At 37.5% G+C, this 26,498-nt stretch overlaps 1 protein-coding gene across 1 annotated transcript in view; it reads left to right on the forward strand.

Annotated features, from left to right (window-relative positions):
- The first annotated feature begins 4,042 nt into the window (after nt 1-4,042).
- CPEB4 (cytoplasmic polyadenylation element binding protein 4) overlaps nt 4,043-26,498 on the forward strand; it is a 63,971-nt gene continuing 41,515 nt past the window's right edge. The window contains exons 1-3 of the mRNA XM_081319665.1: nt 4,043-4,525; nt 4,884-6,950; nt 20,959-21,040. Of these exons, the coding sequence (XP_081175791.1) occupies nt 5,829-6,950; nt 20,959-21,040 (1,204 nt within the window). The 5' untranslated portion in view covers nt 4,043-4,525; nt 4,884-5,828. The remainder of the gene's footprint in view (nt 4,526-4,883; nt 6,951-20,958; nt 21,041-26,498) is intronic.

Raw genomic sequence — 26,498 nt, forward strand, 5'->3', positions numbered from 1 at the left:
TCTTTAATACAGAAAGCTTTAATTCAGATCTTTAATGGGGAATTCACCACCTGAATCCAATAAGTGGATATAGAATATTCTGATATGTTTGGCAGAGAAAGAAACTTGAAAAATGTTATGAATAAAATTGTAATAGTAAGGCTTGGGTTTGGGTTACCTTAAAGACTAACAAATTTATTATTGCTTTGCTTTCCTACAACCCAGTCCTCTCATCAGATATACTGATATCTCATGCCACAAAACACTTGTTTTGATTTCACTGTGAAAGACTAATGACAGTGATTTTGAAAATAGATGGCCTTAAAGAGGCCAACATACTGTACGTGAAGACTGGAAATTCTAACCATAATCTCATTTTCCAGCTGTTATCTAGGAAAATACTTAAAAAACAGCCCTAAGTATTATTTGCTTTGAGGTCTTTTGGAGTGAGCAAGTTAAGACATCCAAGAAAATGAAAGAGTAGTAAGTTATACATAAATGATAACAGGAAGAAAAAGTGGTGACTTTTTTTAGGATCATTAGGGTAAGATTGCTTAGTGGAAGGTGAATTTCAAATATATACTGTAAAAGAAGTGGTCACTGTGAATTTTTCATATAATATCTTTCATGTACTATTATGTGAAGTACAGGGGGTTACTTAGGCAAGACAACAACTACAGATAACTATAATTGATGGCAATTATGTGCAGCCCACATAATTATATGTTTTCTTGGAAGTAAATAATAGTAACCCTCAAGTAAGCATGCACAGATTTGTAAGGCAAAACTGTTCCTTGGGAAGAAAGTAAGTTTGTTGCCCCAAACTTATTGGATTAGGGGAGTGTTCAAATTTTTTATTATATCTTTAAAAAAAATCTACATAATATATTGTTTGAAACCTAGTTATCTACTACAACAGGATAAAAGCTTGTTTCTGGCCAATTTTTGTTCCATTAGTATGACTACTTTATGTACAAAACTACTATTTTAATGCATCTGAATATATTACCATTTTTTAATATCTCATTATTGGTTTTTTAAAAAGTACCAATGCTATAAACTGCTGAGGCTGAGCAAATGTTCATTTTGTTTATCAGTACAGCTTTGTTTTCCAGTACAGCCTGGACATTTGGTGTCAGGACAATGCTGTATTTTAATTTTCAAGAAAGGAGGACTTTTTCAGAACTGTCTTTAAACCAAATATTCAGTATGATCTTTTATACTCATGTGGTATTTAAATCTTCACAATTCCCTGAAAACATATGGCAGAATTGAAGGAGCCTCCTTCCTGTATAGGCTTGATGTAGTATATATGGCTCTTGATTTAGCTTCTTGTGGCCTAGCTAAAAGGATCCTCTGCAAACTCCAGTCCCTCAAAGTCAGACTGATCTGCAAAAGAAGTAGAGAATTCTGAGATTTTCATGCATAGGAAAGTTCACAGTGATTTGATTCTGAGGAGCAGCATTTGGAAAAGGACTTTTGGGTGGAGTCTAAGTCAATAACATCAAGTCTGGGGTAATCCAGTAGTTCTAATAAAAGTATGTAACTTTTTTTTCATTCGTTCCTATGTAAGGACTTTTCTCTTTTCACTGAACCATAGCACAAAGATGCCCTGGCAACCTTTTTCCCCTCCCCTTCAGCATAAGATGCCCTTTTTCTCATCCCCAGACCACAAGTGAGATAGGGTTAAGCCATTTACTCTTGGCTATACTGAAGTTAATGTAGAATTTTCTTCCAATACCATTCAAGGGAACCTTCATGGTTTGTGAATCTGTTAATTTAGCTGAATGACATTAAGTGAACAGAAGTAATTGAGGCTGGATAGGGATCAGCAATTGGGCAGCAGATTTCATTCCAGTAGGTTTTTTTCTACTGGTCAACACTGGGAAAATGGCACTTCAACTGAACTGTGTGGAAAGGGTAAGAAATGTGTCCTTTGATACTAAATCCTAAATAACTGTGTAGGAAGCTGCCTCATACAATACTTGCTCGTGCTGCCTCAAAGACTATTTGAGAAAAAGAGTGTACAGAAACTCTTTCCCACTATTTCTTATTCATTGATATAATAGGGATTACACTTAAGATCTTCTCCATACAGAGTGTACTTTATCATATGTGCAACATGTATATGTGTGTATACACATATACCTAGAGCAGGGGTAGGCACCTTGGGTCTTTTATGACTCGTGGACTTCAACTCCCAGAATTCCTGAACCAGCCATGCTGGCTCAGGAATTCTGGGAGTTGAAGTCCACGAGTCATAAAAGAGCCAAGGTTGCCTACCCCTGACCTAGAAGAAAATAATATACCAGGTATTTTTCTCAGTGAAAATGTTTTTGTATAATCACAATATAAAATTGTGTGGGTGATCCTGTCATAGTCATCTTCTATTGTAATCTTCCTATATTTTCCCACAAAAAACAATTAAATCCATTTTATTACCACAAAAAGGTGATAAGAAAAAGGTGAAAAAAACTGTATAGTGTCTCTTGATTCGAAGCACTAGGTTATTTATCTGAAAGCTCTTCTGTTCCCAAAAGCTTTCTTATTTTTGTTCATATTACCAAGTATTTCACTTTGCTTGTTGATAGTTAAATTCTTATAAACAAAGAAACTTTAATTTCTGTCTTAGGGTAGTCATCTGTGCAACTAAATTCACCAGCATATCTTGGATATTTATACACAGTTTGTCCTAAAAAAGGCCTAATGCATCCTGTACAAACTGGAGCAAACAAGAGGTGCCAGACCTCAATTATATGTAATGATAATAAAGTCTAGAACTTCTGTAACTGGATAACTAAACAGACTGCAAAAGGTGTGCTGAAATGTAAGTGATGAACATTGGCAGATGTAACATCCAAGCCATTTATTCAGCAACACTACATACAAATGCCAAGTTAATGACTTCTTCACAGATGTAGTTGTTAACTCTGAATGCATGATGACTGGGTATTAATAATAAGAGAGGATGGTTTGAAAAGCGGAGAGTAATACTTATAGAATGGTTAAATTAGCAGTGGTGATTCTTCATTTTGGCATCTTAACAGACACGTGTTTTGGTGAGGAAATAAATATATGTGGTGTCACTCAAACAGGCTGGTTCATAGTATGGAAATGCCATGGTTGGCAGCCTTATCCTGGTGTGACAAACGCAAGGCCTTCAAAAGTAGACAAAGCAATATCCTTTTTGTTTAAGGTTGATTCAATAATTGAAAGATTGTCTTCCCTACTGGGAAGCAGTTCCCATCACTGAGAAGCGATGGGTATCAAGGTATACCTTTTCTGGAAAACATCAGATTGGGGAAGTTTGATGAAAGAGAACCAACTAGAAATAATGGATGTATGACTTTTCAGACAGACTTTAAGGAAATTAGCCACTGCTATGCCTATAAAGTCGCCAGGAGTAGAACAAGACTGAATGGTTAAAACAACAACAAACTGTGAATATTACATTCATAAGGAGAGCTGTGGCTCTCTTTACAGGGTCTCCAAAATCACAAAGGAAAATGTCATATTCCAGTTAAATATTTTTTTATCAACGATTCATCTAAGTTGTTGCCTAAGATCTATGACTGGGATTTAAAACGTACGCCTGTTTTATCAAGAACAATTTTAAGACAGATCACAACATTTTATATACCCAGAAACTTCTTAGGATGCTTAAAATAACCCCTCCACCAAATAAACTGGCTTTTAGAAACAATTAGCCAATGAAAAACTCAGGCCTGCCATACTCAAAAATGGTTGCTTAGACCAAACTATAAATTTAACAGACTCTGCGGCTTCATTACGTAACCCAACATGGCCGCTCCAGCTTCTCTGAGGGAAAGAAAACTGCCCGAAGCAAGAATGGCGGAGGCAGCGCCGCCCCATTTGCCCTTATGTAAAAGGGAGGCCGACTCTCGCAGTCCCTCTTCTGGCTAGAAAAGGGCGGCCTAGAGAGACCGAGGGAGAAGGGGCGTGGCCCACGCAGAGAAGGGAGGGGGAGAGAGGGGGGGGAGGAGCTTCTCGGAACCGGAAGTGTCGCGCTGCCTCTCTCCAGCTGGTTGTCATTTCGATCGGAGGCTCGGTCCTGTGGAGACGGCGGCGGTGGCTGAGGCGGCCGGGCCGGGCTGACGCACCGGCGTATTGACAGAATAGCCCAGCGTCTCGCGATTTTAATAGGAGCCTCCCTCCACCCTCCCGATCGACGATTGTTTTACATGAGGGGCAAAGAACGACGCCGGGAGGAGCCGAGGCGGAGGAGAAGCAGTCGCAGCCCCCGAGGATCGGCAGTGGGAGGAAAGGCAGGACCCCTGGGAACCGCTATCGCCGCCACCACCGCTTCCCTCTTTTCCTCACCACCCTCCTCCTCCTCCTCCTCCTCCACCACCGCCACCGCCACCTCCATAAGAGCCAGCCTTGATTCGGCCCTTCCCTGCGCTTTCGCCACTAAGTGATCCTCGTGACCCTCCTCCCTTGAGAAACCGGCTCCCATGGGGGAGAGAGGAGTCCGGCTCCCCGCCAGCGTCGTCCCCTCCCCGGCGGAGACTGCTCCCCTCCAGAGGTAAAGTCCTCCCCTCTGCGCGGGTAGTGGTGGTGAAATCCCCATTTTGCTGCCAGCTCTTACCTCTGAGAGAGCAAGGGCGGCATCAGACCTGTATTTCCTTCCCTCCCCCGCGAAGAAATCTCATCCAAAGGAAGCTTCGCCTCCCTTTCCTAGATATTATCAGTATATGGATTTGAGCCCAAGCCCCTTCTCTCGTGTTTTTTTTTCTTTTGCCCAATCAATTATTCTGCTGATGGCTTTATAAAAAAATAATAATAATGATGTCTTTAACTTAATGCTGTCCGGGTATTTTTCCTCCATCCCCCCTCCAGACACTTGACTGCTGATTTTCTGAGGTGAAAATTTTCCTCTGCAGGCAGCCAGGATTCATCTGAAGGACACGTAAATATATCGGATCATAATAGAAGGCGAGCTTCAAAAAGCAGGAACCCACCCACCCAGCCAGCCAGCAGCAGCAGCAGCAGCAGCAGCAGCAAGAATCCACCCTTCGCCTGCTCAACTCAGTCTGTACACATACACCCAGCACTCACTGAATGCCAATATTTAGAGATCGGGAAAAGGAACGAATCCTCACACCCTCCCTCTCGAGATAGAAAGGCCTTGTCAGAAGGGCATCCGCATAAGTCATATTATTCATAGTCCTACAGGCAAAGGCAGTAGCAGCACAGGTTGTGGGGGAGGGAGGTTTCTCTTCTAGAAATTGCTTCCCTAAAGAAATCCTGAGCTAAAATCTTTACATTTTCCACAGCAAAGACTGTTAGAGTAGAACACAGATATATATTAGATTATATAGAATTTATTAAATGATTCCAGATTTAAATATATTTTTGGAGCTGTGAAGGAGTGAGGAGTACCAGATGTCATGGTATCTTTTTTTCATTAATGTGTACATGAGCAGGTTGAGGCAGTTGGTAAGACAAGAAAGTTAATATATATTATATCTATATATATCTATATATATCTTTTTTTAAAAAAAATTCCCTGGAACTTTCTTTCATCCCCACGTCATTCTTGTGTATTTCCTTTTTAAAAAAGGAAAGCTCTTATTTTGTTAACCAAAGATTTACTTTCCATTCCTTCTGGCTATTGGAAGGAAGTGAACACAAATTGACCCATGTCAATATTTTAAGTGATCACACTTACCAGAATCCAGGAAAAATATCCAAATCAGATATCTCAAGTGGGTAGGAAGAAAGTTGTCATAAAAAGATATTTTCTATTCTGTTGCTTTAGTAGAAGAAAACCATTTAAAGATTTTTTTTTCTCTTTCCAGGAGGAATTCAGATTCTAAATAAAATAAATGGGGGATTACGGGTTTGGCGTGTTAGTGCAGAACAACACCGGGAATAAGTCAGCTTTTCCAGTCAGATTTCATCCACATCTGCAGCCTCCACATCACCATCAAAATGCAGCCCCCAATCCTGCTGCTTTTATAAATAACACAGCTGCCAATGGCAGTAGTGCTGGGTCAGCTTGGCTTTTTCCTGCTCCAGCTGCCCATAATATTCAGGATGAGATTCTGGGGTCAGAAAAATCTAAAAGTCAACAACAGGAAAAACAAGACTCCCTAGAAAAACAGCAGCTTTCCCCTAGTCAAAGTCAGGAAGCAGGCATGCTGCCTGATTCTGAGAAAGCTAAATCTGAAGAAAGCCAGGGGGATAATTCTTCTGAAAATGGCAATGGGAAGGAAAAAATAAGAATAGAATCGCCAGTGTTAACAGGATTTGATTACCAAGAGGCTACAGGGCTAGGTACTTCAAGCCAGCCCCTGACATCTACTGCATCTTCTCTGACTGGTTTCAGTAACTGGTCAGCAGCAGCTATAGCTCCTTCGTCTTCAACAATAATAAATGAAGATGCCAGTTTCTTCCACCAGGGAGGGGTACCTCCTGCTTCAGCAAATAATGGTGCTCTGCTGTTTCAGAATTTTCCACATCATGTCAGTCCTGGTTTTGGGGGTAGTTTTTCCCCTCAGATTGGACCCCTCTCTCAGCACCACCCTCATCACCCCCATTTTCAACATCATCACAATCAGCATCAACAACAGAGGAGGTCTCCTGCAAGCCCTCATCCACCTCCATTTACACATAGAAATGCTGCTTTTAATCAACTGCCTCATCTTGCTAATAATCTTAACAAACCACCCTCTCCATGGAGCAGCTACCAAAGCCCATCACCTACACCATCTTCCTCATGGAGTCCTGGTGGTGGATGTGGTGGGTGGGGTGGGTCCCAAGGGCGAGATCACCGCAGGGGACTGAATGGAGGAATAACACCCCTGAATTCCATCTCACCCCTGAAGAAGAATTTTCCAAATAATCATATCCAGTTGCAGAAGTATGCACGACCCAGTTCCGTTTTTGCTCCAAAATCTTGGATGGAAGACAGTTTGAACAGAGCTGACAATATCTTTCCCTTTCAGGTGAGGTCATTTTATTAATATTAGATAGAGTGCTGTATAAAGATATCTAGGAAAGACTGCATAAATTGCAAGGTTTTATCTTTGCATTGCTTCAGATATTGAAAATGCACAAGTATAAACTTAATTTTAAAAATGCACCTAAATGTGTAGTTCATCCTTTGACATTTCGTGCCATGGTTGCTCATATCTGAATCATGGATGCTCTATCGTGTTTGTCAGAGAAATACCTAAAACTAAATATAAAATCTATTATCTAGTTAGCTTGCTGTCAAATCAGTATTATCTGATCAATAAAACAACTACAAGAGCAATAATTGGAGCCATCCTTATAACTGAATAAAATCCTAAAGCACAAAAACTGTTGAAGCAGTGCTGCTTTTAAAATATAATAGAATTATGTGCAATTAATAATTAGAGGTTCCTAAAACTATAGAAAATACATCTACAGCTTTGTACAGCAAGCATAATTTTCATTTTGATTCAGTTTGGAATATATGCATTTTTAAATGTAGCTCAAATAATCTTAAAATGTTGAGTTGGTCTCTGTTAGGAAGGGCAATATATTTTTGTAGTAGATGATAAGTCATTACTAAAAATAGATATGGACTATTTCAGAGAGCTTTTTCTATTGGAGGGAAGCCATTTGCTATAAGGAAATAGGCTGAGCAGTACCGATTTTTCCACTTATAAACATTAATTACCACTAGAAATTGCCATTTAAACAATGCGGTGAAAATATTGACAATATATTGCATTTGATTATTAGCTGTGGTTAGGTATGAATATTCAGTATTTTTTTACTGAGATAGCAAACCCTTAAAATAGTGATGAAAAAATAAAATTGTAAAATATTTGGTATTTCTCAACGTGGTATATAATCAGATATGTGCTGTGACCTAATTTTGTTGTAAATGGAAAACTGGTAGATAGGCAAAACCCAGACTTTTGTTAAATATGGAAAACTATTTTATAATGGGGTTAGACTACCCAGAGGACATGTCTTGTATTTTCTTTTTAGTTCATGCACCTGAAATAGAAATCATGAAATAATAAATCAGGAAGCAAGATGAGGATTCATAAATCCATTAATACAATGAATCAGCTGGAGTACAGGGGTAATGGTTGAGCCTTACTGCAGCAAGATTCGGTTCATTGTTTTAATACTTCATTTTGCAAATTGTGATTATATAAAGAAACTGCACTGTGGTAGGATAAAGCATTGTCCTTCTCTTCATAAATTAAGGCCTCAGACCTAGGCATGATGCTAGTGGAATATTTTGTCCTGGAATACTGGAATATTATGTGGTTTTTATCCTTTGGATTATTATTCCAATCTTGTATACATTTGTGGCAATATGCTGTGATCGTGTTTTTTTTTCTGAAGAGCAAATTGGCCATATCAGGACCAAATCCTAGCAAAAGGAACATATTTTAATGAAGTACGTTTTAATTTGAAATGCCTGTGCTCAGTGCTGAGAAGGCAAGTGCAAGACTTCAAAGAACAGCTGAGTATTGCAGATCTAGAAAATTCTCCAGTAATCTTTTGGCATTTATTTTTTGCAGCATGAAGCAGATAGTGCTTCCCCCCCCCCCTTCCTCCTTTTTCACATGCAACGGTTCTCTTTTTTAAAATATGATTGTGCAAGATAAGTATTTATTTTGAATGAAAGTGGGTGCAAAAAATATATTTACAAAGCTTTATATGGATTAAGATCTTGGAACACGTACAATTCAATTCTTCCTCTGATACATTTAATTACAAGACCTCTTTTCAGCTATGTTTAATATTACTGCTGTGGTATCTTGGCAGAAATAACAAATAGAATACCATTAATTTGGACCAATATTATTTGTTACACACACAGACACACAGACACACAGACACACAAATAGCTTCCATATGTAGAGAAGTTGCCTTTTCTTCAGTAAATGAAAATTCTGCAATGTTTATGCAAATGTAATAATCACAGACTCCCCTAATAGAGGAGCTGGCCTTATCTTGGTGCCACGGGAAATACAGACATGAATATCCTTCAGAGATTAACTCTGATGCAAAAAGGCCTTTGCTGACCTGGCTTTCTTTTCAAAGAACATTGCCTGGTTTTCATGCAGATGCTTAGTATGTTGTACAATGTACAACTGAGACGATTGTTTTAAAAAAGCTTTGTCATTTGACGCTAAGATGCATCTTTATTAAAATTCAGACCAATAGCTTGTAAGTGTCTAGGCCTGATTTAATTGAAGACGAAATCAAATTCTATTCATCCGGCACCTTAGTTTTGTTATGACATTATAGAAGATCAGACAGTTGAAAATGGGTATTGGTGTGAGACTAGAACCCAGTTTTGCCTTTAATAGTGGTTGTTGCCCTTGTTTTTTCCCCAGTTGGGATGTTGCAGTGCTGCATGAGGGATCTTTTACTGGGTTGTTAGGAAGAAAATAGAGAATGGGCTGAGAATGTATTTATTGGTGCTCTAGGCTCCTTGGAGTTTTAAAATCAACAAAGTATTTGCCGCTAACGAAGATGTTCGATGATATCCATAGATTTAATGCTACATTAATACTGAGGGAAGTGATGGTAGCCGCAGCAGCGCAATTCAGTAGTCAGTAGCAGTTGCCCCCTAGTGCACAGATAAAGGGTAAACAGCAATTATACAATGCTTGTTGATTTTTCTTGCTTGTTTGCCAAAGTGGCAGCTTTTTAAAGATAGGTATGGCAAATTGAACTGTCCAGTTTGAGTTCTCTGACGGAAAAAAAGGATGCAGGATAATGTGAGCTTTGTTTGTGTCCCTATGTTACCTTTCCCCTTTAATACTTTAGCATGAGAGAACTGCATGCAGAGCTAGTAAAAACTGCAGTGCAGCTCCCAGCCAGGAACACAACCACAGAAGTATGGAATTGTGCACGTGATTCATATTCTCTTAGATTTAAAGAGCCAGTCCTCGTTTAAGATGCAAGCATGAGCATGTGCTACATCTAATGTGACAGGTTCAAACATTTTGACCTGGGAGTGACAGGAAAGGTTGCTTATGGTTGAAACATTTCTGTTTCGTTTCTGTTCTTTTTCTATTTTAGAATACAACCTGCTTAAAATTCTCAAAGTATAACACAGTACATGTATCGATGCATTATGGGTTTTTTTTGCAACGTGCTCTGAACATTTGAAATTACCGATTAAATCGGGGCGGAGGGAGAAAGAGATATAAATAAAAATACAATTTACTTAAAACGTTTTCTTTGTAGGGGAAAAAAAATCTTTGCTCTCTTTACCTTTCCTTTTAAACAGGGACACAAACTTCTGCTAAGAATTCAGTGAAGAAGAAACCCACATATTTTTCACAATGAAAACGTATACTTCATCATGATAGTGCAATTTGGAAGAAAATATATCAGAATTACTATAAAACTTATACTGGTCTTGTTTTAAAAGGAACATTCATACCTTTATTTTTCACTGCACTCATAACAGAATGCAGAGGCCTATCGGTAACAGATTTCAAATATGCTTTCGCGTATGCAAACATGTCTTTCCTGCTAGTGTACTTCCTTGTAGAACAGGGACACTGTTCTGCACTGTAGACAGTTAAGGTTGAAATAGGAAAGCCTATCCTTGCTGCTAGGCAGAAGTCCAGTTTCTAAAATGAATAGCTGTATGCTTATTTCACTTGCCCTGAAGGAATTTATTAAGTTGAAACATGCAACTGCTGCATACTGAGTATTCTCCCACATTTAGCTGTTAAAGAAATGTTTCCAGCAAAAAAAAAAGATTTTTTTTTCATCTATAGCTTCATTGAAATAAACAAGGTTTTGTGTGCATAAGTTAGTGTATATTCTTGGCTCCAATAAATTGCTTGAAAAATTTGTAATAATTCTGATATACCAAGTAATTATATTCTAATTTGATATGCTACATTTATATTTTGCTAAATCTGTTTTTTATTTGTCCTAAGTATGAATTGAAAGAAAGGCAAAATGGACTTAATTGTTTCATATGCAAAATTATGAGAGTGGTAAAGAAAATAGAGTACGGTAATTTATAAGGAATGGTTGATTGCTAGGAAGGCAAGCATCTGAATACAGCAGACTTTTTCTATTTTCTTTAAATTTTCCTCAACACTAGCTATACGATAATAATAATAATGCAATGTTCTGGATTAAAAATAGCGAGAGTCTCTTTCAATGTTTATCTGATCCTCAGCCTGCCTTTGAGGGTATTTGTTTTACTTATTGCTCAAGAAGGTTGAAATTGGATTCAGGGTTTTAAAGAAAGCGTGCCTGTACATCTGACAGATGTTGCTAAAGTTGAATCATGATTGTATGAACCTGTAGCTCCAGTCCAGCATTTGGTATTGTTACATTCACAGCGGCTGTTCTTCATATAAGGCAATACATGCTTGTCCCATTTTTCTCCACCTTTTTTTTTGTTTTACATAACCACAATCTGGAATGTACATCAGAACCTTTTATTTATAGTCATGTTGTTCTGGGAATTGCTTAAGAAAGACATATGGACTGGGGTGATCCTAAGTGTATGACTGAGAAAGCATCTGAGGCAATTTTGATGCACTCCAAACAAGCATTTTTCCCACTATAGCATTTTCCATGGGGAAACGTGAAGTTGGCAATCTGTAGATTTAGAACCTCTTTCAATATGTTTTCATTTTCCCTCTTGTAAATGTAAAAAAATGAAAATGCATATAAAGATACCCCACTTCTTTTAAACATGGAGTTCAGTTTACTGTTTGATCTCCAATTACATATGCGTGTGCAAGTTCTAATGCTAGGGTTGCCCTGCTAAAAAAAGAAACACTGTAGTTGTGTATCAGTCTTCTCTGTTGACCAGTTGAGGTAGGACAAAAGCAAATGGTTAACCCTCAAAATGATAAAAGGCTGGTAGCCGCTTGATTGTAATTGAAGTTTTGTTCAAATCAACCAAGCCCAGGTGATTTTATGGACATCTCCGTTAGTTTTCTTTGCAGTAAATGAAAAGAAATTGGCTAAATATTTCATCTGGATTTTTTTTTGTCTAGTTTTCACCCCTGGTATTCCTTCAAGTACTAACCAGGCCAAACCCTGTTTAGTTTTAAGCCTAGCCTAGGTTGGCCAAGTGCTGTCACTACTGATATTGCTGAAGACCAAGACATTTTGATAGAAACCTCGTGCTTAAAGTACAGCATTGAAGGCAAAAAAGGTGTTTGGGGGGGCATGTGGAGGCAATCATTTTGTATCTGTCTACAGCTTCTTAAAACAGCTGCATTTTTCCCCAGGATTATGTGACTACCCTCCTAGGTACATTATTCCCTTTCAATCTGAAGCATGTTTAGCCTACTGATTATGTTATCTTCTAATTTAGTGCAATAGTTGAAAAAGGGAATGGATTATTCTGATTAATGTCTTATGTTTCCAAGAATATATACATAATGCATATTTTTCTACCTGTATTAATTTGGAGATATTAGCAATTTCCCCCAGTTTGTCGCCCTTCAGGAATGTTGGCTGATTAGGAATTATGAAAATTGAAATCTAGAAGGACTGGGAATGTGGAGTAGAGGAGGGGGAGGCGTGTATGGATCTATCTATGTTCTACTAATCAAATGAAGGTCTGGATCTGGTTAGTACTTGAATGGGTGATCACTAAAAACTCCTAGGGCTACAGGCTGGATTGGGAAATTAAAAAAGAAATCCTAGAAGAAGGTGTTGATCAACCATGAAAACTACAGGCATCTGCCCATGAATTCATCAGCAGTTGAGCTTGACTCAAATATCATGTGATAGTGCGAATAATATATGGTGGGTGGATATATGCCTGCTCAATAAAGTGATACATCACATCATCACTGAGTCCTTCATCTTCAAAGATGAAGATGATTAAAGATTTCTCATTTTAAAAGCACCTATTTAAAAGCCCAGGCCTTTGTTACAAACAAATTTGACACACCCGAGCATGTTTTTTTTTATAATGTTTGTTGGTGTGTTCCAGATGAGATTGCCTCACCTTGGGAAACATTGGAACGAACGTTCATCAGTTACTGTTCAGATGATAGGAACACAAATTGACTCATATCTTGATGCTTTAAACTGTATGCATGCTTTACTTAGGTAGGAACTAGGTACAAAACCACAAAGATGGGAACTCATTGTGGTATTGTGGTGCAAGAGGTTACATTAATGGTTGATGTCCTAATTTTGGATTCTTGTTCCTCTTGCATCATAGTAAAGTTGTGTCTAACTGCAAAATCCGGTACTAATATTCTTGATTAACTTCATTATATACTACAGCAGAAGATGGGACCTGTACATGAATTGCAGGAGTCCATACTGTCTGCCTTATATGTACCAATGTCTTTGCTATTCTTTTCAAAGCTGACAGGACATGATTGGGAGGTAATCAAAGAGTTCCAGTCCTGCCTCCCATTTTTCTCCTCCATATCTTGAACTTGAGAGTAGGATATTATTAAATAAAGAGATTTGGCTACTTTTGAAAAAAAGAACTTGGTGTTTCAGTCTGCATTTACATTGGCTTTCAAAAACACATATTTATGTGTTCATTTGTACTAACTTCAAAAGGATTGTAGTAAATACTGTGTATGCAGATATTGTTTTCATTTTGCTTGGAGGGATAGCAGACATAATTGGAACTATGATTTCAAACTGGTGGTTTCTCATTTTGAATGTCACAATGAATGTAAAATCTTTACTTAAATTGGTACATTATGGTTAAAGCAAGAATGTAAAACAAATTGTAAGTAGGTTATGTTTTATTTCCCCTCCGTATGTCTGAATTATTTTAAAATAACTTTAAGCAAAAAAGCCAATAATTTTCTTTTTCTTTTAATAGAGTAAATTATGGTAATAAAAAATATTCACTGAAGTTTTTTGCTTTATATAAAACAAATGTTTATTAGTACCATTTGGCTCCCTTTTCACCAAGCCTCCCCACAAAATTGTAAGGTTTAATTAAAGTCTTATATGTTTTTTGTGCCCTGATTAAATGAAGAAAATAGCATAAGATCCTGATGTTGCTTTAAGAAACAGCTGTTACCGTATTTCCTTATTTGCTGACACTCTTCTATCTTCAAGGGAATAAAATACTAAATTAGTACTGTAACCTTGATTAGTCAGGCTGTTATTAGCACAATTATTCGTGTGTTCTTTGTAGAGTTCACAATTCAGGATCTTGTGAACAAGTTCTTTAAAAAAAAACCTTTAACTTAAAACTATGTTATACCATGCTGTAGTAAATCTGAAAGACTTTGTTGTGGGAGCTGGTCACAGTTATTATATAAGCGTAGTCATCAGACTGGATTGATTTACTCATGTAAGTAATGTGTGGCCATGGAAGTGACTGTTCAGCTTGTTGTGCCTCATGGGAGTTCAGGGTGGGGGGGAGGGAGTTAGTTGGCAGAAGATATAATTTACTGCATGTCAAAAGGGATTTGTACATACGTATTTTTAGAGAAAGCCCACTGCTACAAATTTTATGGAGAAGCTCATGAACAAATATGCAACCGTTCTTCATACCTGACAGGCGGCGGAATTGTTTTCCTCTTTTTGGTACATCCATATCAGACAACTAGCATCTCACAACGTAGCAGATTAAAACAGCTTCTTTCAGCTTTTGGAGAAGTTAAAACTTTCTTTGAGAGACCATCCCATGCTTTCCTATAAAAAGATGTGAGAGCCAAACCACACATTCTGAAATAGAGTATGATAGCCCTTTTGTACTATATCACCTCAGAATGAACTTAACGTTTGCCAGCTATCTCAGGTTGAGCCATCAAGACGGTTTTGTGTCTCTTCTGAGGTCTCATCCAGAGATACATTTTTCGAAATTTAGACATGAACGAAAATGAATAGAAATAGGAGTCCTCTTGAGTGAAATAGTGGTTTTGCGCTTCTCTCATTGAAACTAACAAGTTCCCTTTTTAAATGTTAAGGCAGGGAATGAAAGTAAAAAAGTACGATACTGTTTTTACTGCATTCAGTAATGTACTAAGCTAACAAAATGCTATTCGAGGATACTCGGTTTTATGAAAATGATATAAGCACAAGACCACATTATCTAAAAAGTAAGCCTACTTTTATTTAGATGTTGATCTAATTCCTTTATCTGCATTTCCAGTGTGTACCTAGTATTTAGTTGGTCATTTTTATAGCTAAATGTATTTTACTTAGAATAAAATTAGAAGGGCTGACTTCCTAAGTTTGATTCTTATATTTCAGGAGCAGTTTCTTATTTGTTCATTTGTTTCTATCACTGTGTCTTTTCTGTGATACAGTACTTGATGCATGATACTGTATATAGAACTCCTGAACAGCAGTTGGGTTAGGATCTTTGGTACATCTTTATTTACATGAACCTCTAAATTTACAGCGTGATGAACTGCTACAGAAATACATGGACTAATCCTTTGCTTGTAAGCTTTTAGAAAATAAGGGGTGGTGGATCCCTTATTTATACCTTATTATATTTTTTCTTCAAAGCAAGATATTTTATTCCACAATTATTTTATGGCCGTTTAGTATAATAAAATTTTCCAAGTTTTAATTTCAGGATATTGGGTAAAGGTGAAAAATCTGCCCAAAATATTCATTTTATGGAAAAGGTATAGAAATTGTTTCAGAATAGTGTCACTTGGGGGGGGGGGCTATTTCAGCCTTCCTATATTAAGAACAGAAAACACTCCATGTTTCCTTCAGTGGAGATAGTAGAATAAAAGCTTTTGATATTCAGAGATCAAAAGATAAAGAATAAGGAATATATTCATCAATCTGTACTTTTTTAAAATAAAAAATGGAGTAGGGTGAAAGTTAGTAAAAGTTATTTGTGGGCTTGACTACTTGTCAATCTGATAGTGTGAACTAATACAACTCTACCTTCTCAGCTTGTAAGAATGCCAGTTAAGGGAGTCTGTTCGAAATTACCTATATTTTTTCCATAATTATCAGTTGTTAGCAAGTCTCTTGATGCCCAAGAAAATGTATATTATAAGAATATTTAAAAAAAATGGTCTGTGTGGTACCTGCTTTTCTTATGTCTTTAGATGTATTGAATTACTGTGGAGTCATTCTTGGTACATTTATTAATGCTTTTCACAGACATTGTTACAAAATATATCAAGGTGAAAAATCTGATACTGCACTGACTTCATGCCAGCGTCCCAGTAATTATGCTGACTGAATGACTAACTCAGAAAGTTTCAAGCTTTTCCTTAAATGTTTTGATAAATCCAAAATTAAACGGTTTTTTTAAAAAACTTATATGTGGGATTTTTATTATGTTTTTCTACAAAAGGACAAAACAGTGACTAGAAAGTGCTATAAGACTGAAGAGAATTGGCATCCGTCCACTGCTGTAGCATGGTACTGTTTGTTGGTAATAGACAAAATGAGTTCTGATGCCATATTAGAATAATATGAGTTCTTCACCAGTGCATGATATCTTAGCAAGAATAAGTTGAATTCTTAATAAAAATAAGTACACATTAAAAAAAACATGTTACATTAGGTTACCACATTGTATTTCTAACACAACTATTTTATAAGTTTTAGGGGAGGGATTCAATCTTGAAATAACACTTTTTAAACTGGAGCATACTCATCATAATTCAGTCCTATCAGTTTTGCTAAGAGAAAATATGTGAACTGTTAACTGACTTTTTTTCAGTTATGGAGTTCATCCCTATAAGAAATTAACTTGTTAATATACTCATTGAGAGTATTAAAAATTGATACTTCAACTTTAAATGTACTGATAAAGTTCAGTGATAGAAAAGCTTTGCTTCAAATTTTGTTTTAGTTTTTACTTTTTGTTTTCTCTCGCATGGTAGATGTTAAGTATATATAGTTTTTCAAATAACTGTGATACTGAAATGAGGATAATTATTTAGTAAATATACATACTGTGTCAAATTTCATTTCAACATTTCAGTTTTCAAAGAACATACAGAATTGTTGTATTCTTAAATTCTACCTGCCACTCTTCATTCTTCTTCATTCATTCTAAGAGCCGTGCTGGTGCAGTGGTTAGAAAGCAGTCCTGCAGGCTACTTCTGCTGACTGCCAGCTGTCAGCAGTTCGGCAGTTCAATTCTCACCGGCTCAAGGTTGACTCAGCCTTCCATCCTTCCGAGGTTGATAAACGAGGACCCAGATTGTTCGGGGCAATAGGCTGACTGTGAACTGCTTAGAGAAGGCTGTAAAGCACTGTGAAGTGGTATAGAAGTCTTAAGTGCTATTGCTATTGCTTTTGGAAATGAGTATGTAAGATGAGCTGGCTTTGAACTCGAAATTCAAAGTGGTATCTGGAACATGTCTGCTAATTCATTTTGATGTTTTAGATATAGAAAAGTTACTAAACTGAACTAGATGATTAAATCAAAAATCACATTTTGTTCATGTCCATGTTGATACCATTTCACAGAACTGTAATATGCATAGATGTTACACGATTTGAACTCTTCAAAAGAAGTTCTATAATTGTATTCAAATGTGGCACAGCAAAGTTTATTTTGATTTTTGAAAGTCTATAATTTTTTTTTGTTTCAGAGATGCATTAATCAATTGATTCTTTTCAAGGGACTTTTTACTCCTATTTAATCATGTCCAATTCTTGGATACTGCTTGGAGAAGTCCTTGCTCTTTACTTGGCAAAGTTTTTCAGAAATGGTTTGCTGTTACCTCCTTTCTAAGGCTGAGAGAAAGTGACTGGAGTAAGGTCACCCAGCTGGCCTTGGGCCTAAGGCAGGGTTAGAACTCGTGGTTTCTGTCATGGCCCCCTCAGAGGCCAGTTCAGAGGAGAAGGAGGAAGAGATGGAGCTGGGACCATCTGACAGGGAAGGCACGCCAGGGGCTGAGGACAATGCTGTCCTGGGCCCCTCAGGCATTGAGGCAGATGGTTGACCAGACTGAGAACTGCTTGCCTGCACAAACACGGGAGGATCGGCTGCTGACTGGCAGTGGTGCTCATAGGCAACCGATCTCTGATGAGGAACAGCTGCCTACTCCACTTGATCCAAGGGCAAGGAGAAGGGAGTGTAGGCAAGCCCAGAGAAGGGCTGCAAGGCTGCTCGGGAGGAGGTCGCCCCACCCCACCTCACAAGGAAAACATGGAGGGGACTAATGTAAGGAGAAGCCGTGGGGAGTTAGTCTTTGCCAGGAACAATTGTTTGCTTTGGCTTACACTCGCCTGGCTTTTATTCCTGCCTGTTGCTGTTTGCCTGCCCTCGCTTGGAAGATTGCTCTTCTCATTTTGTTTTGGACCTCGCCCTTCTCTTGTGGCCTGCGTTTGGCCTTTGCTTCACTGGAGCTTTGGAACAGCTTCTTTTCTGGGACCTGCTTCTTGTCCTGAGGACTGCCCTTGTATTGTGCCTGGACCCTGCCTGGTGGATTGGACTTGGAAACCTGGGCCTTGCCCTGTGAGCCTGCTCCTACTCTGTGGCCTTTCTTTGTACTATAGGGGCTGTTGTTTGGGGGACTGAGGGTGGCTGCCTTCAAGGTAGCATGGGGGTGGAGCCTTACTGGTTGTTGGAGGGCCATTGGCTGGAACTCTCTAGAGATCTGCCTTGCCTTAACCACCTGGGTCATAACAGCTTCCTAGCTTCTTGCCTGATGCCCTAACCGCTACATCAAGCTAGTTTTTATTAACAGTGCTATGCATTAATAAATATAGTGAAACAAGTTAAAGTTAAAAATCAAAAAGTGGGTCAGTGCAAGAGCTTAAATATTAATTAAGAACATAATATTAATTAATTAATCCATTCATGTTCCATTTTTCCTTCCGAAGTTTCCTTCCTACTCTCAAGTGAGAAATAAATTATAATTAGATATTTGACTGGATCAAAGCCATTCATTGAACTTTATGGTTCTTTATTAATTTGAGCTTTACACAGTCGTAGACTAGACGGAACTGTGTAAGCCTATGTTAAAATAGGACTTTGGATATTTTAAGAGAATTGTTCGATATAGATCAGTGGTGGCGAAGCTTTTAGAGACCGAGTGCCCAAACTGCAACCCAAAACCCACTTATTTATCGCTGGGTGCCAGGTGGGCATGGCCCACTGGGTGGGTGTGGCTGTGGTGGTCATGGAAGATTGGGTGGGTGTGGCCAAGGTGGATGTGGTCAGCTCAATGTTGCTCATGGGGAGGGACCCCTGTGTGGGGTGGGCAGGGTTGGGGGAGCTCCAGGAGGTCTCTGGCAGGTGGGATGGTAGGCAGGAGACTCATCCTGTGGGGTGAGTCAAGGCAGGGTGTGGGTGCCATTGCCATGGGGCAAGGCAAGGGCTGGGGAAGCTGCTAGCTGACACCATCGGCCCCTGCACACAGAGGCCAGCGATTGCATGGTGGCCAACGGTGTCCATCAGTAGCCACAGCCTGCCTGCCCCTCGACAGGCGCACTCTGGGGCTCCGCAGCCCATCGCCAGCAGTTCAAAGAAGCCGCCTCTGAGATGGATGGTCGGCCAACAGCTGAGGAGATGATGGAGTGGGTCGTGCCTGGGAAAAGGAGCGCATGCGAGGCCAGGAGGGACGGGATGGGGGGGAGGAAAATCAGCTGTGCCAGGATGCATTCAGCCACGTGGGACCTCGGCAAATTAGGCGGCTGGTTGAAGAGGGACAGTTGCCACCTCCAGGGCATGGCGCGGGTGCCCACAGAGAGAGCTCTGAGTGCCGCCTCTGGCACCTGTGCCATAGGTTCGCCCCCACTGATATAGATGTTCCAGATCTACAGAGAGTATATGATGATAATATGTTAGTCAGTCTTTTCAGTGAAATGTTTATGTAAATTATAATATAATTCTAACTTAAATGCAGAGTAATCTTGTTAGCTGAAATACCAGCCAATTTGGAATACTAATATTTCTAAGAAATAGCATTCTTATACTTTTTTGTTGCAGTATCCTGAAATTATTTCTAGTTGTAGTATACAGGACAATGAATAGTGTACATAGTAAATGCCGTGTAGTGCTATCTTACAGGATTAGTATTTATTTTAGAAATAATAAATTTTTGGAACTTTGGATATTATAGGACAGTTTTTCACTTACTATCCACAGATAGTAATTTATTTATTTATTGTAATATTTAAAAATATTTCTGATCTTTTAATCATTTTTATCTTGATATATTTTAGTATTCTATTGGTGTCTATTAGAACTGGGGAATGAATTTTAATTACATATTCCTATATTAATAATTGTGTTAACTATAATTCCTTATAAAACTATTTTCACTTAAGTTTGAAGTCCATAGCTTTTAATTAAATTGTGGAGAATCAAACTGATTACACAGTATACAGCACTTTCAATCTGCATTTTCAGTTGCATTTGCATTAGAACAGTATAATGAAATATAGAGCAGAAAACCCTTAGTATAGCTATTTGTGAATTGTATATTTTGACAACAGAAACATCCTTATTGAAACATAAGAATTATGTCTTCTAGTATAAGTTGTCACTTGGTTCTAAAACTGTATGATTTAGCCAAGGAACTGTTTCTAGAAGGAACCATAGAAAAGAATTGTAATGTGCTTTTGTATTTAATTCTCAATGGAATGGTATCCTTTTGAATAGATAAGTGAGGTTTATGTCAACAAAAGCAATGTTTAATATTCCAATATAGAGCCACTTTTTATTTCACTTGATTTGGCCTTATTGCTGGCAGACTAAATTGTAGGCTGATGAGTTTCTTGTAATATATGAATAATAATTCCTTGAAACATGCAAGCTATTATGTTTTGAAATTATGTTTTACTTTGCTGAAATTATGTATGATACTTTTAATAACATGGGAGATCGGCCAGAGTTCTAAAGGATTGTTCAGGTGTATATACAGTTTTAGCAAAATATGTGGCATTTTTAGATATTTACTAAGCCATTAACAACTTTCCAGTTAACTTCTGCTTCAAGTTCTTATATTTAGAAGTGATTAGTACATTGAAAAATAATAATTGAAAATGCTCTTTTGCTTAGCTTAGCTCCCACTCTAAACTGTTCCTTGTGTTTATTTGCAGGATCGTACAAGAACTTTTGACATGCATTCACTGGAGAATTCATTAATCGACATAATGAGAGCTGAAAGTGATTCACTGAAAGGTAAACTTGGATTACCAATTTTTGGGATTAAATAATTAGAGTAATATAGTTGTGCATGGTAGAAAGCTCTTCAATTTATAGTACAGTTAAAGCATTTACCACCCATGTGTCCTTCACCAATTCTCTTTCATCATAAGCAATTAAATCAAAGCTACCTTTGAAATAATTCCTTTTTCATGTATGTGCATGAATAGACTTATGCTTAAACTATTTGTTTCAAACAGACCTTTTTCTAACCATATACGCACTATATAGTCACTATGCTTATTCTCTGTTGGGTGCCCAAATAGCCCAGTCATTTTTCTTGTATTCTCTCATCTCATTCTCACTCATCTCATTCTCACTCATCTCATAATCCCCAAAGGATTATGAGAGGTTCTGAATATTGGTCAGGTCATTAATTGGTATTAATATTGGGGAAAAAAATGAAAGAAGCGAAAGAAATAAGACTAACAGTGGCACGACTGCAAGGTGAGAAAGCATGCGTCCTGTATGCAAAAGGTTTAGAAGACAGATTAATCTCTCAGATGGAATAAACAGGAAGTGGACATAAGGAAAGACAACATGGAAGCTACTTGAAATAAATAAAAAAGAATTAAATTTCAGTGTGATAAAAGTGTGTGGAACTATGGTAAGGAAAAGTAAGAAAAAAGCATGCTTGCTGAAACGATGAAGTGAAAAAGGCTAATTTTAAAAAGGCTTATTTTAATTTTATATTGTATTGTTTTTAAATTTTGCCTTGTAAACCACCCTGAGTCCTTTGGGAGTAGGGCGGTATATAAACTGAATTAATAATAATAATAATTAGTAATAAAACAGCCATGAATGTGCTTAAAATAAGAGCGATTTGAGATGAAGCTAAATGGAGGAACTATAGGAGATATAGTATTGTATAGAAATTACAGGGCTATCTCAAAGAGTAGAACTGAATTTAATACTTTAAACATTAGTGCCCAAAAAGTATGAAAATGTATTTCCTAATATAAATATTAGGAAAACGTTGGGAAATTATTAAGGCTGCAGGTAATATTCAAATGTGAATATAGTTTACTTACTGAATAGCTCAAAAGTTACATCTGTATGAAATGTTTAAGAGAGTGTAGCTATTGTTCCCATCTACAAAAGGATAGGTAACAAAAGAGAATTTAAAAAAAACCTGATAGGGGATTACTTTGTTAAGAGTGCCTAATAAGTTGCTTAGTAGATCTTTGATTGGAAGGATACAAGAGGTAACCAACAACAATTTGAGAGGTGTTACATCTTATGCTGGTTGGAGCCATACAAATCAGATATTTGCTTTTCAACAGTTATTGAGAAAGGCTTGATTGTGAGAAGGGAAGCTTATTATACATTTTTGTATAGAAAAATCAAGGATGGTGAATAGATTTGAATAATGGGATAGTGGAATAATAGGGTTGAAGGTTGATCACTGATAAAAAATGGTATATAGTGGAAGGAAAATGAATATGAATAAATTGGATACTTAATAAATGATACAATATTAAGCACGATGTCAGATAAGGATGTGTATCCCCTTGATTGTTTAATTTATTTATGAATAAATGTGTAAAGATACTGACAGTGTTAAAGGTATGTTGGTTGGGAACCTAACTTTGTGGATAGTCTTATGTTGTTATGCTGGCTAAGAAATCAAATAAATTGCAACAAATAATAGAAATGAGGCTGAAAAGGAGTATGCATCTGGAAATTTAGTTATCAAAGACAAAAGTAGTTGTATTTGACAGGGAAAATAGAGAGAATTATACCAAATTATATCTAAGTGGTTAAAGTTTAGAGCAAGTAGATGAATTTATATAACTTGGTAGAATAGTTTGCCAAAGATGGGAAAATGATTGGAGAAATGTTAAGACATTAAGAGGCTAGTAGAAAGATGGTAAATAATATGTGGTTTGTGGCGAGGGATAAACATTTTTCAAAAGAAGTAAAAAAAAAGCATTGGGTATTTCAGGAGAAATACAAAAGAAAGTTGAGTGCAGAGGGAACTGCAAAAGGAATGTAAAAGTAGGTTGAATGCAGTGGAAATGCAATACTTTAGCAGTATATGTGGTAAAACCCAAAGTGACATGGCCAGGGATGAATTTATGATGAATGACTGTGGATTAAATTCAAAAGGAAATTGCCAGTACAAAAGTAGTCTGTTGAGGTGGTTTGATTAAAATGATTGAGGATCAAGTTGCAAAAGAGATACGTACCTAAAGAATGGCTGAATAGGTTGAGAGAGAGAAGAAGGCTGAGAAAGTCATGCTTTGATGCAATTAGAAGACAGAACATAGTGCATTATTATGTGCAGAACATGTAATCAATCAGAATAAAACTGGAAGGGACCTGGAAGGTCTTCTAGTCCAACCCTTTGCTCAAGGCTGGAGTCCTTATATGATCACAGAGATGTGATCGTGTCCAATTTTTCTTGAAAGCCTCCAGCGATGCAGCACCTACAACTCCGGGAGGCAAGCTGTTCCATTGATTAATTAATTAATTAAGAAGGATACAGTGTGCTGTTCTTTCTTAACTGAAACAACTGAAACACAGAGACACACTTTTCATTGTAGAGCAATTTAAAAAGCCCCACTGTACTTTCCAAATTTGCATTTATAGGGTATCTTTATTTTATATATTTGTCAAATTTATGTAGCCGCCATCTCACAGGAAGGGACTTTGAGCAGTGGTTTCCAAACCGGCAAAATTCTGGGAGTTGAAGTTCTCCGGTCTTAAAGTTGCCACGTTTGGACATCCTTGCCATTGAGTATTGTGGATTGTGAACTTAATGGGGTCGGAGGAACAGAGTTTTCAGAAAAGAAAACAAGGCTCCCTTGAAATTATGGGGAAAGTGCATTATGAAATGCTCAGCTTTCTTAAGCATATCAGGACACCAGTCAGTACCACATGATGCCAGTTTATGTTTGTGTCAGCTTGGGTGGTGGACAAAGATTCACATGGCCTTTGGTATGTGGGAGTCCATGTGAAAAAAGACAAAGAAGAAATTGTGTAAAAGAAGGGGGAATTACACACAGTTGATAGATGGGAGTTAAATCATCCCAAGTTACATGATATGTGATCTTACATTATATGATATGTGGGAGTTGATATGATCCGAGAGGCAGGAACGTTGAAGAGCAGAAAGCAATGTTTTAAGAGGTGTATGGATGTCTGGAAGCAAGGATCCTTTGCAAGGACAGAAAGATATGGAGTCACTATTATATATAGTGAAAGATGTTTTTGTTAATCATATTCAGCTATGTTTTGTCTTTCTTATCTCATATATTTTAAGTTCTTTTCTGCCCTTTGTATAATATTGATAATCTCAAAGGGACTAAGGGGATAAGGGTATGTAACTTAAAGCAACTGCTCCTTCCTTTTATTTGATAGTTTGTCCTTATTGCAGGTTTTTGTTTTTTTGTTCCACCATTTATCTCAAGAGGAAGCTAAGCATTTGTTTATCCCTAATGCCTCCCTTGAAATAAATGTAATTAAAAAGTTTGGGTTTTCCAGTGAAGACAAGAGATTTAAAACTGAACTTGATGTGGAAAATTCGATCAGTTGGCATATTTTTCTCAAATAATAATTACACAGTACTGGACAATCGCTCTCAGCTGGTACAGAATTATGAGAAAGCAAGAAAATTTGTTTGATTATATGGGAGTAATTAAGAATTGGCAGGTGAACTATGAAAAAAGAGGGTTAGTCACAGTCTAAAATTAAGCAGTCAAGGCTTGGATGAATGTTTTGGTTGATGTAAGATTACTGTACACTGTGACTCCTCTCTATTTTGGGAGTCATCTGAAGTACAACATGAAGCAGAATCTATCACCAAATAGAACTAGGAATACATGAAACTCACATGATCCTTTCTTTAAATAACTTGTTTTCCATGCCTGGTGGCATTTTGAGTAGTGTAGTTCCCATGTTCAATAACATATGACTGTACTGACATCCCCCTATAAGAATTTATATCTCTGGTCATGTTAAGTGCTCCAGCCCTTCCAGGCAGCACCCAAATCTCCGAGTGGCCTGAGACTTGATACTAATACAATGATGTTAGAAGGATGTCTGAGAAAATAACTACAAACACCTCACATCCTGGATGCAAACTGTTTCAACTCTTCTCTTCCCCTTGGGATGCTGCTGTAGGGCATTATATGCCAAAACAACTAGATACAGGGACATTTTTTCCCCTCATGCCATCACTCTGTTGAACACCTAATCCTCACAATACTATCTTATATCTTAAGTATATTCACCCGTGTTGTGTGGCTCTAGCTTTATTATTATCCTTCTCATCTCTACTATTCCCTCTTGGTATCATTATTATTTTTATTACTCTGTTGCTTTGCAAGTACACTGAGAGCTTCTGCACTGGAGAAAATTCCTTGTGTGTCCAATCACATTTGGCCAATAAAATTCTATTCTATTCTATTCTATTCTATTCTATTCTATTCTATTCTATTCTATTCTATTCTATTCTATTCTATTCTATTCTATTCTATTCTATTCTATTCTATTCTATTCTATTCTATTCTACTCTACTCTACTCTACTCTACTCTACTCTACTCTACTCTACTCTACTCTACTCTACTCTACTCTATCCCATCCCATCCCAACCCATCCCATCCCATCCCTCTCCTCCCACTGAGGTGTATCTGAGTGAAGAATTATGCCTAAAAATTTACAGCATCAGGAAAAAAAGAGGCCACTTAAATAACTCATATTTCTGTTCTGACAATGGCTTGTAATAAATACAGAACTTTGAGGTGTTAATGTAAACAACATACCATTCAGAACAAAATGGTATGAAAGTCACTTGCTTAGTATGGAGTAAATGCTTAACAGTAATCTTAACTTACATGTTCCTGGGTTTTATGTGTCCGATGCTGCATTTGCTTAGTTTATCAGGGCTTTTGCTCTAGTTAGTAGTTTATTTCTGAGGAATGCTAGGGCAGATTTATGATCTTCCTTGAAAGTATATGTTTTCTGTTTTCAAGGCTGTTGTTGGTTAATGGAATTAACTTTTTAATAGTTATTCTTGACTCAAAGAGTCCTACTAAATGCTTCACAGATTAACAAGCTAAAGTTGGTATTATCCACTTCTGGAGGTGAAAAGTAATGTGAAAAGTATTATCACCAAGCCCATATAATGTTTTAAGATATGAAATCAATTACTCAAGTAAAACAGGTAGTAAGAGAATCTGGCAAGACCTGATTAGCTGACCTTTTCTTTCCACAAGGAAAGAAAAAACAGTCCCGGGATTGGTTGGCATTCTCTTCCATGACCTTTGATACTCCTTCCTATATTACTGTTTCTAGAATGTATTGAAATCCCTTTGTCTTGCCTAAAAACTAGTTCAGTTCAGCATACATGTAAGTTACTAAGTAGTGTCTTGTAACTAGGCAACTTCTGTTGCTTGAATACTGGGCACGCTGTGGTTTAATTTAAGCTGG

The sequence above is a fragment of the Vipera berus genome (assembly GCF_964194415.1).
Source record: "Vipera berus genome assembly, chromosome: 2".
NCBI lineage: Eukaryota > Metazoa > Chordata > Lepidosauria > Squamata > Viperidae > Vipera > Vipera berus.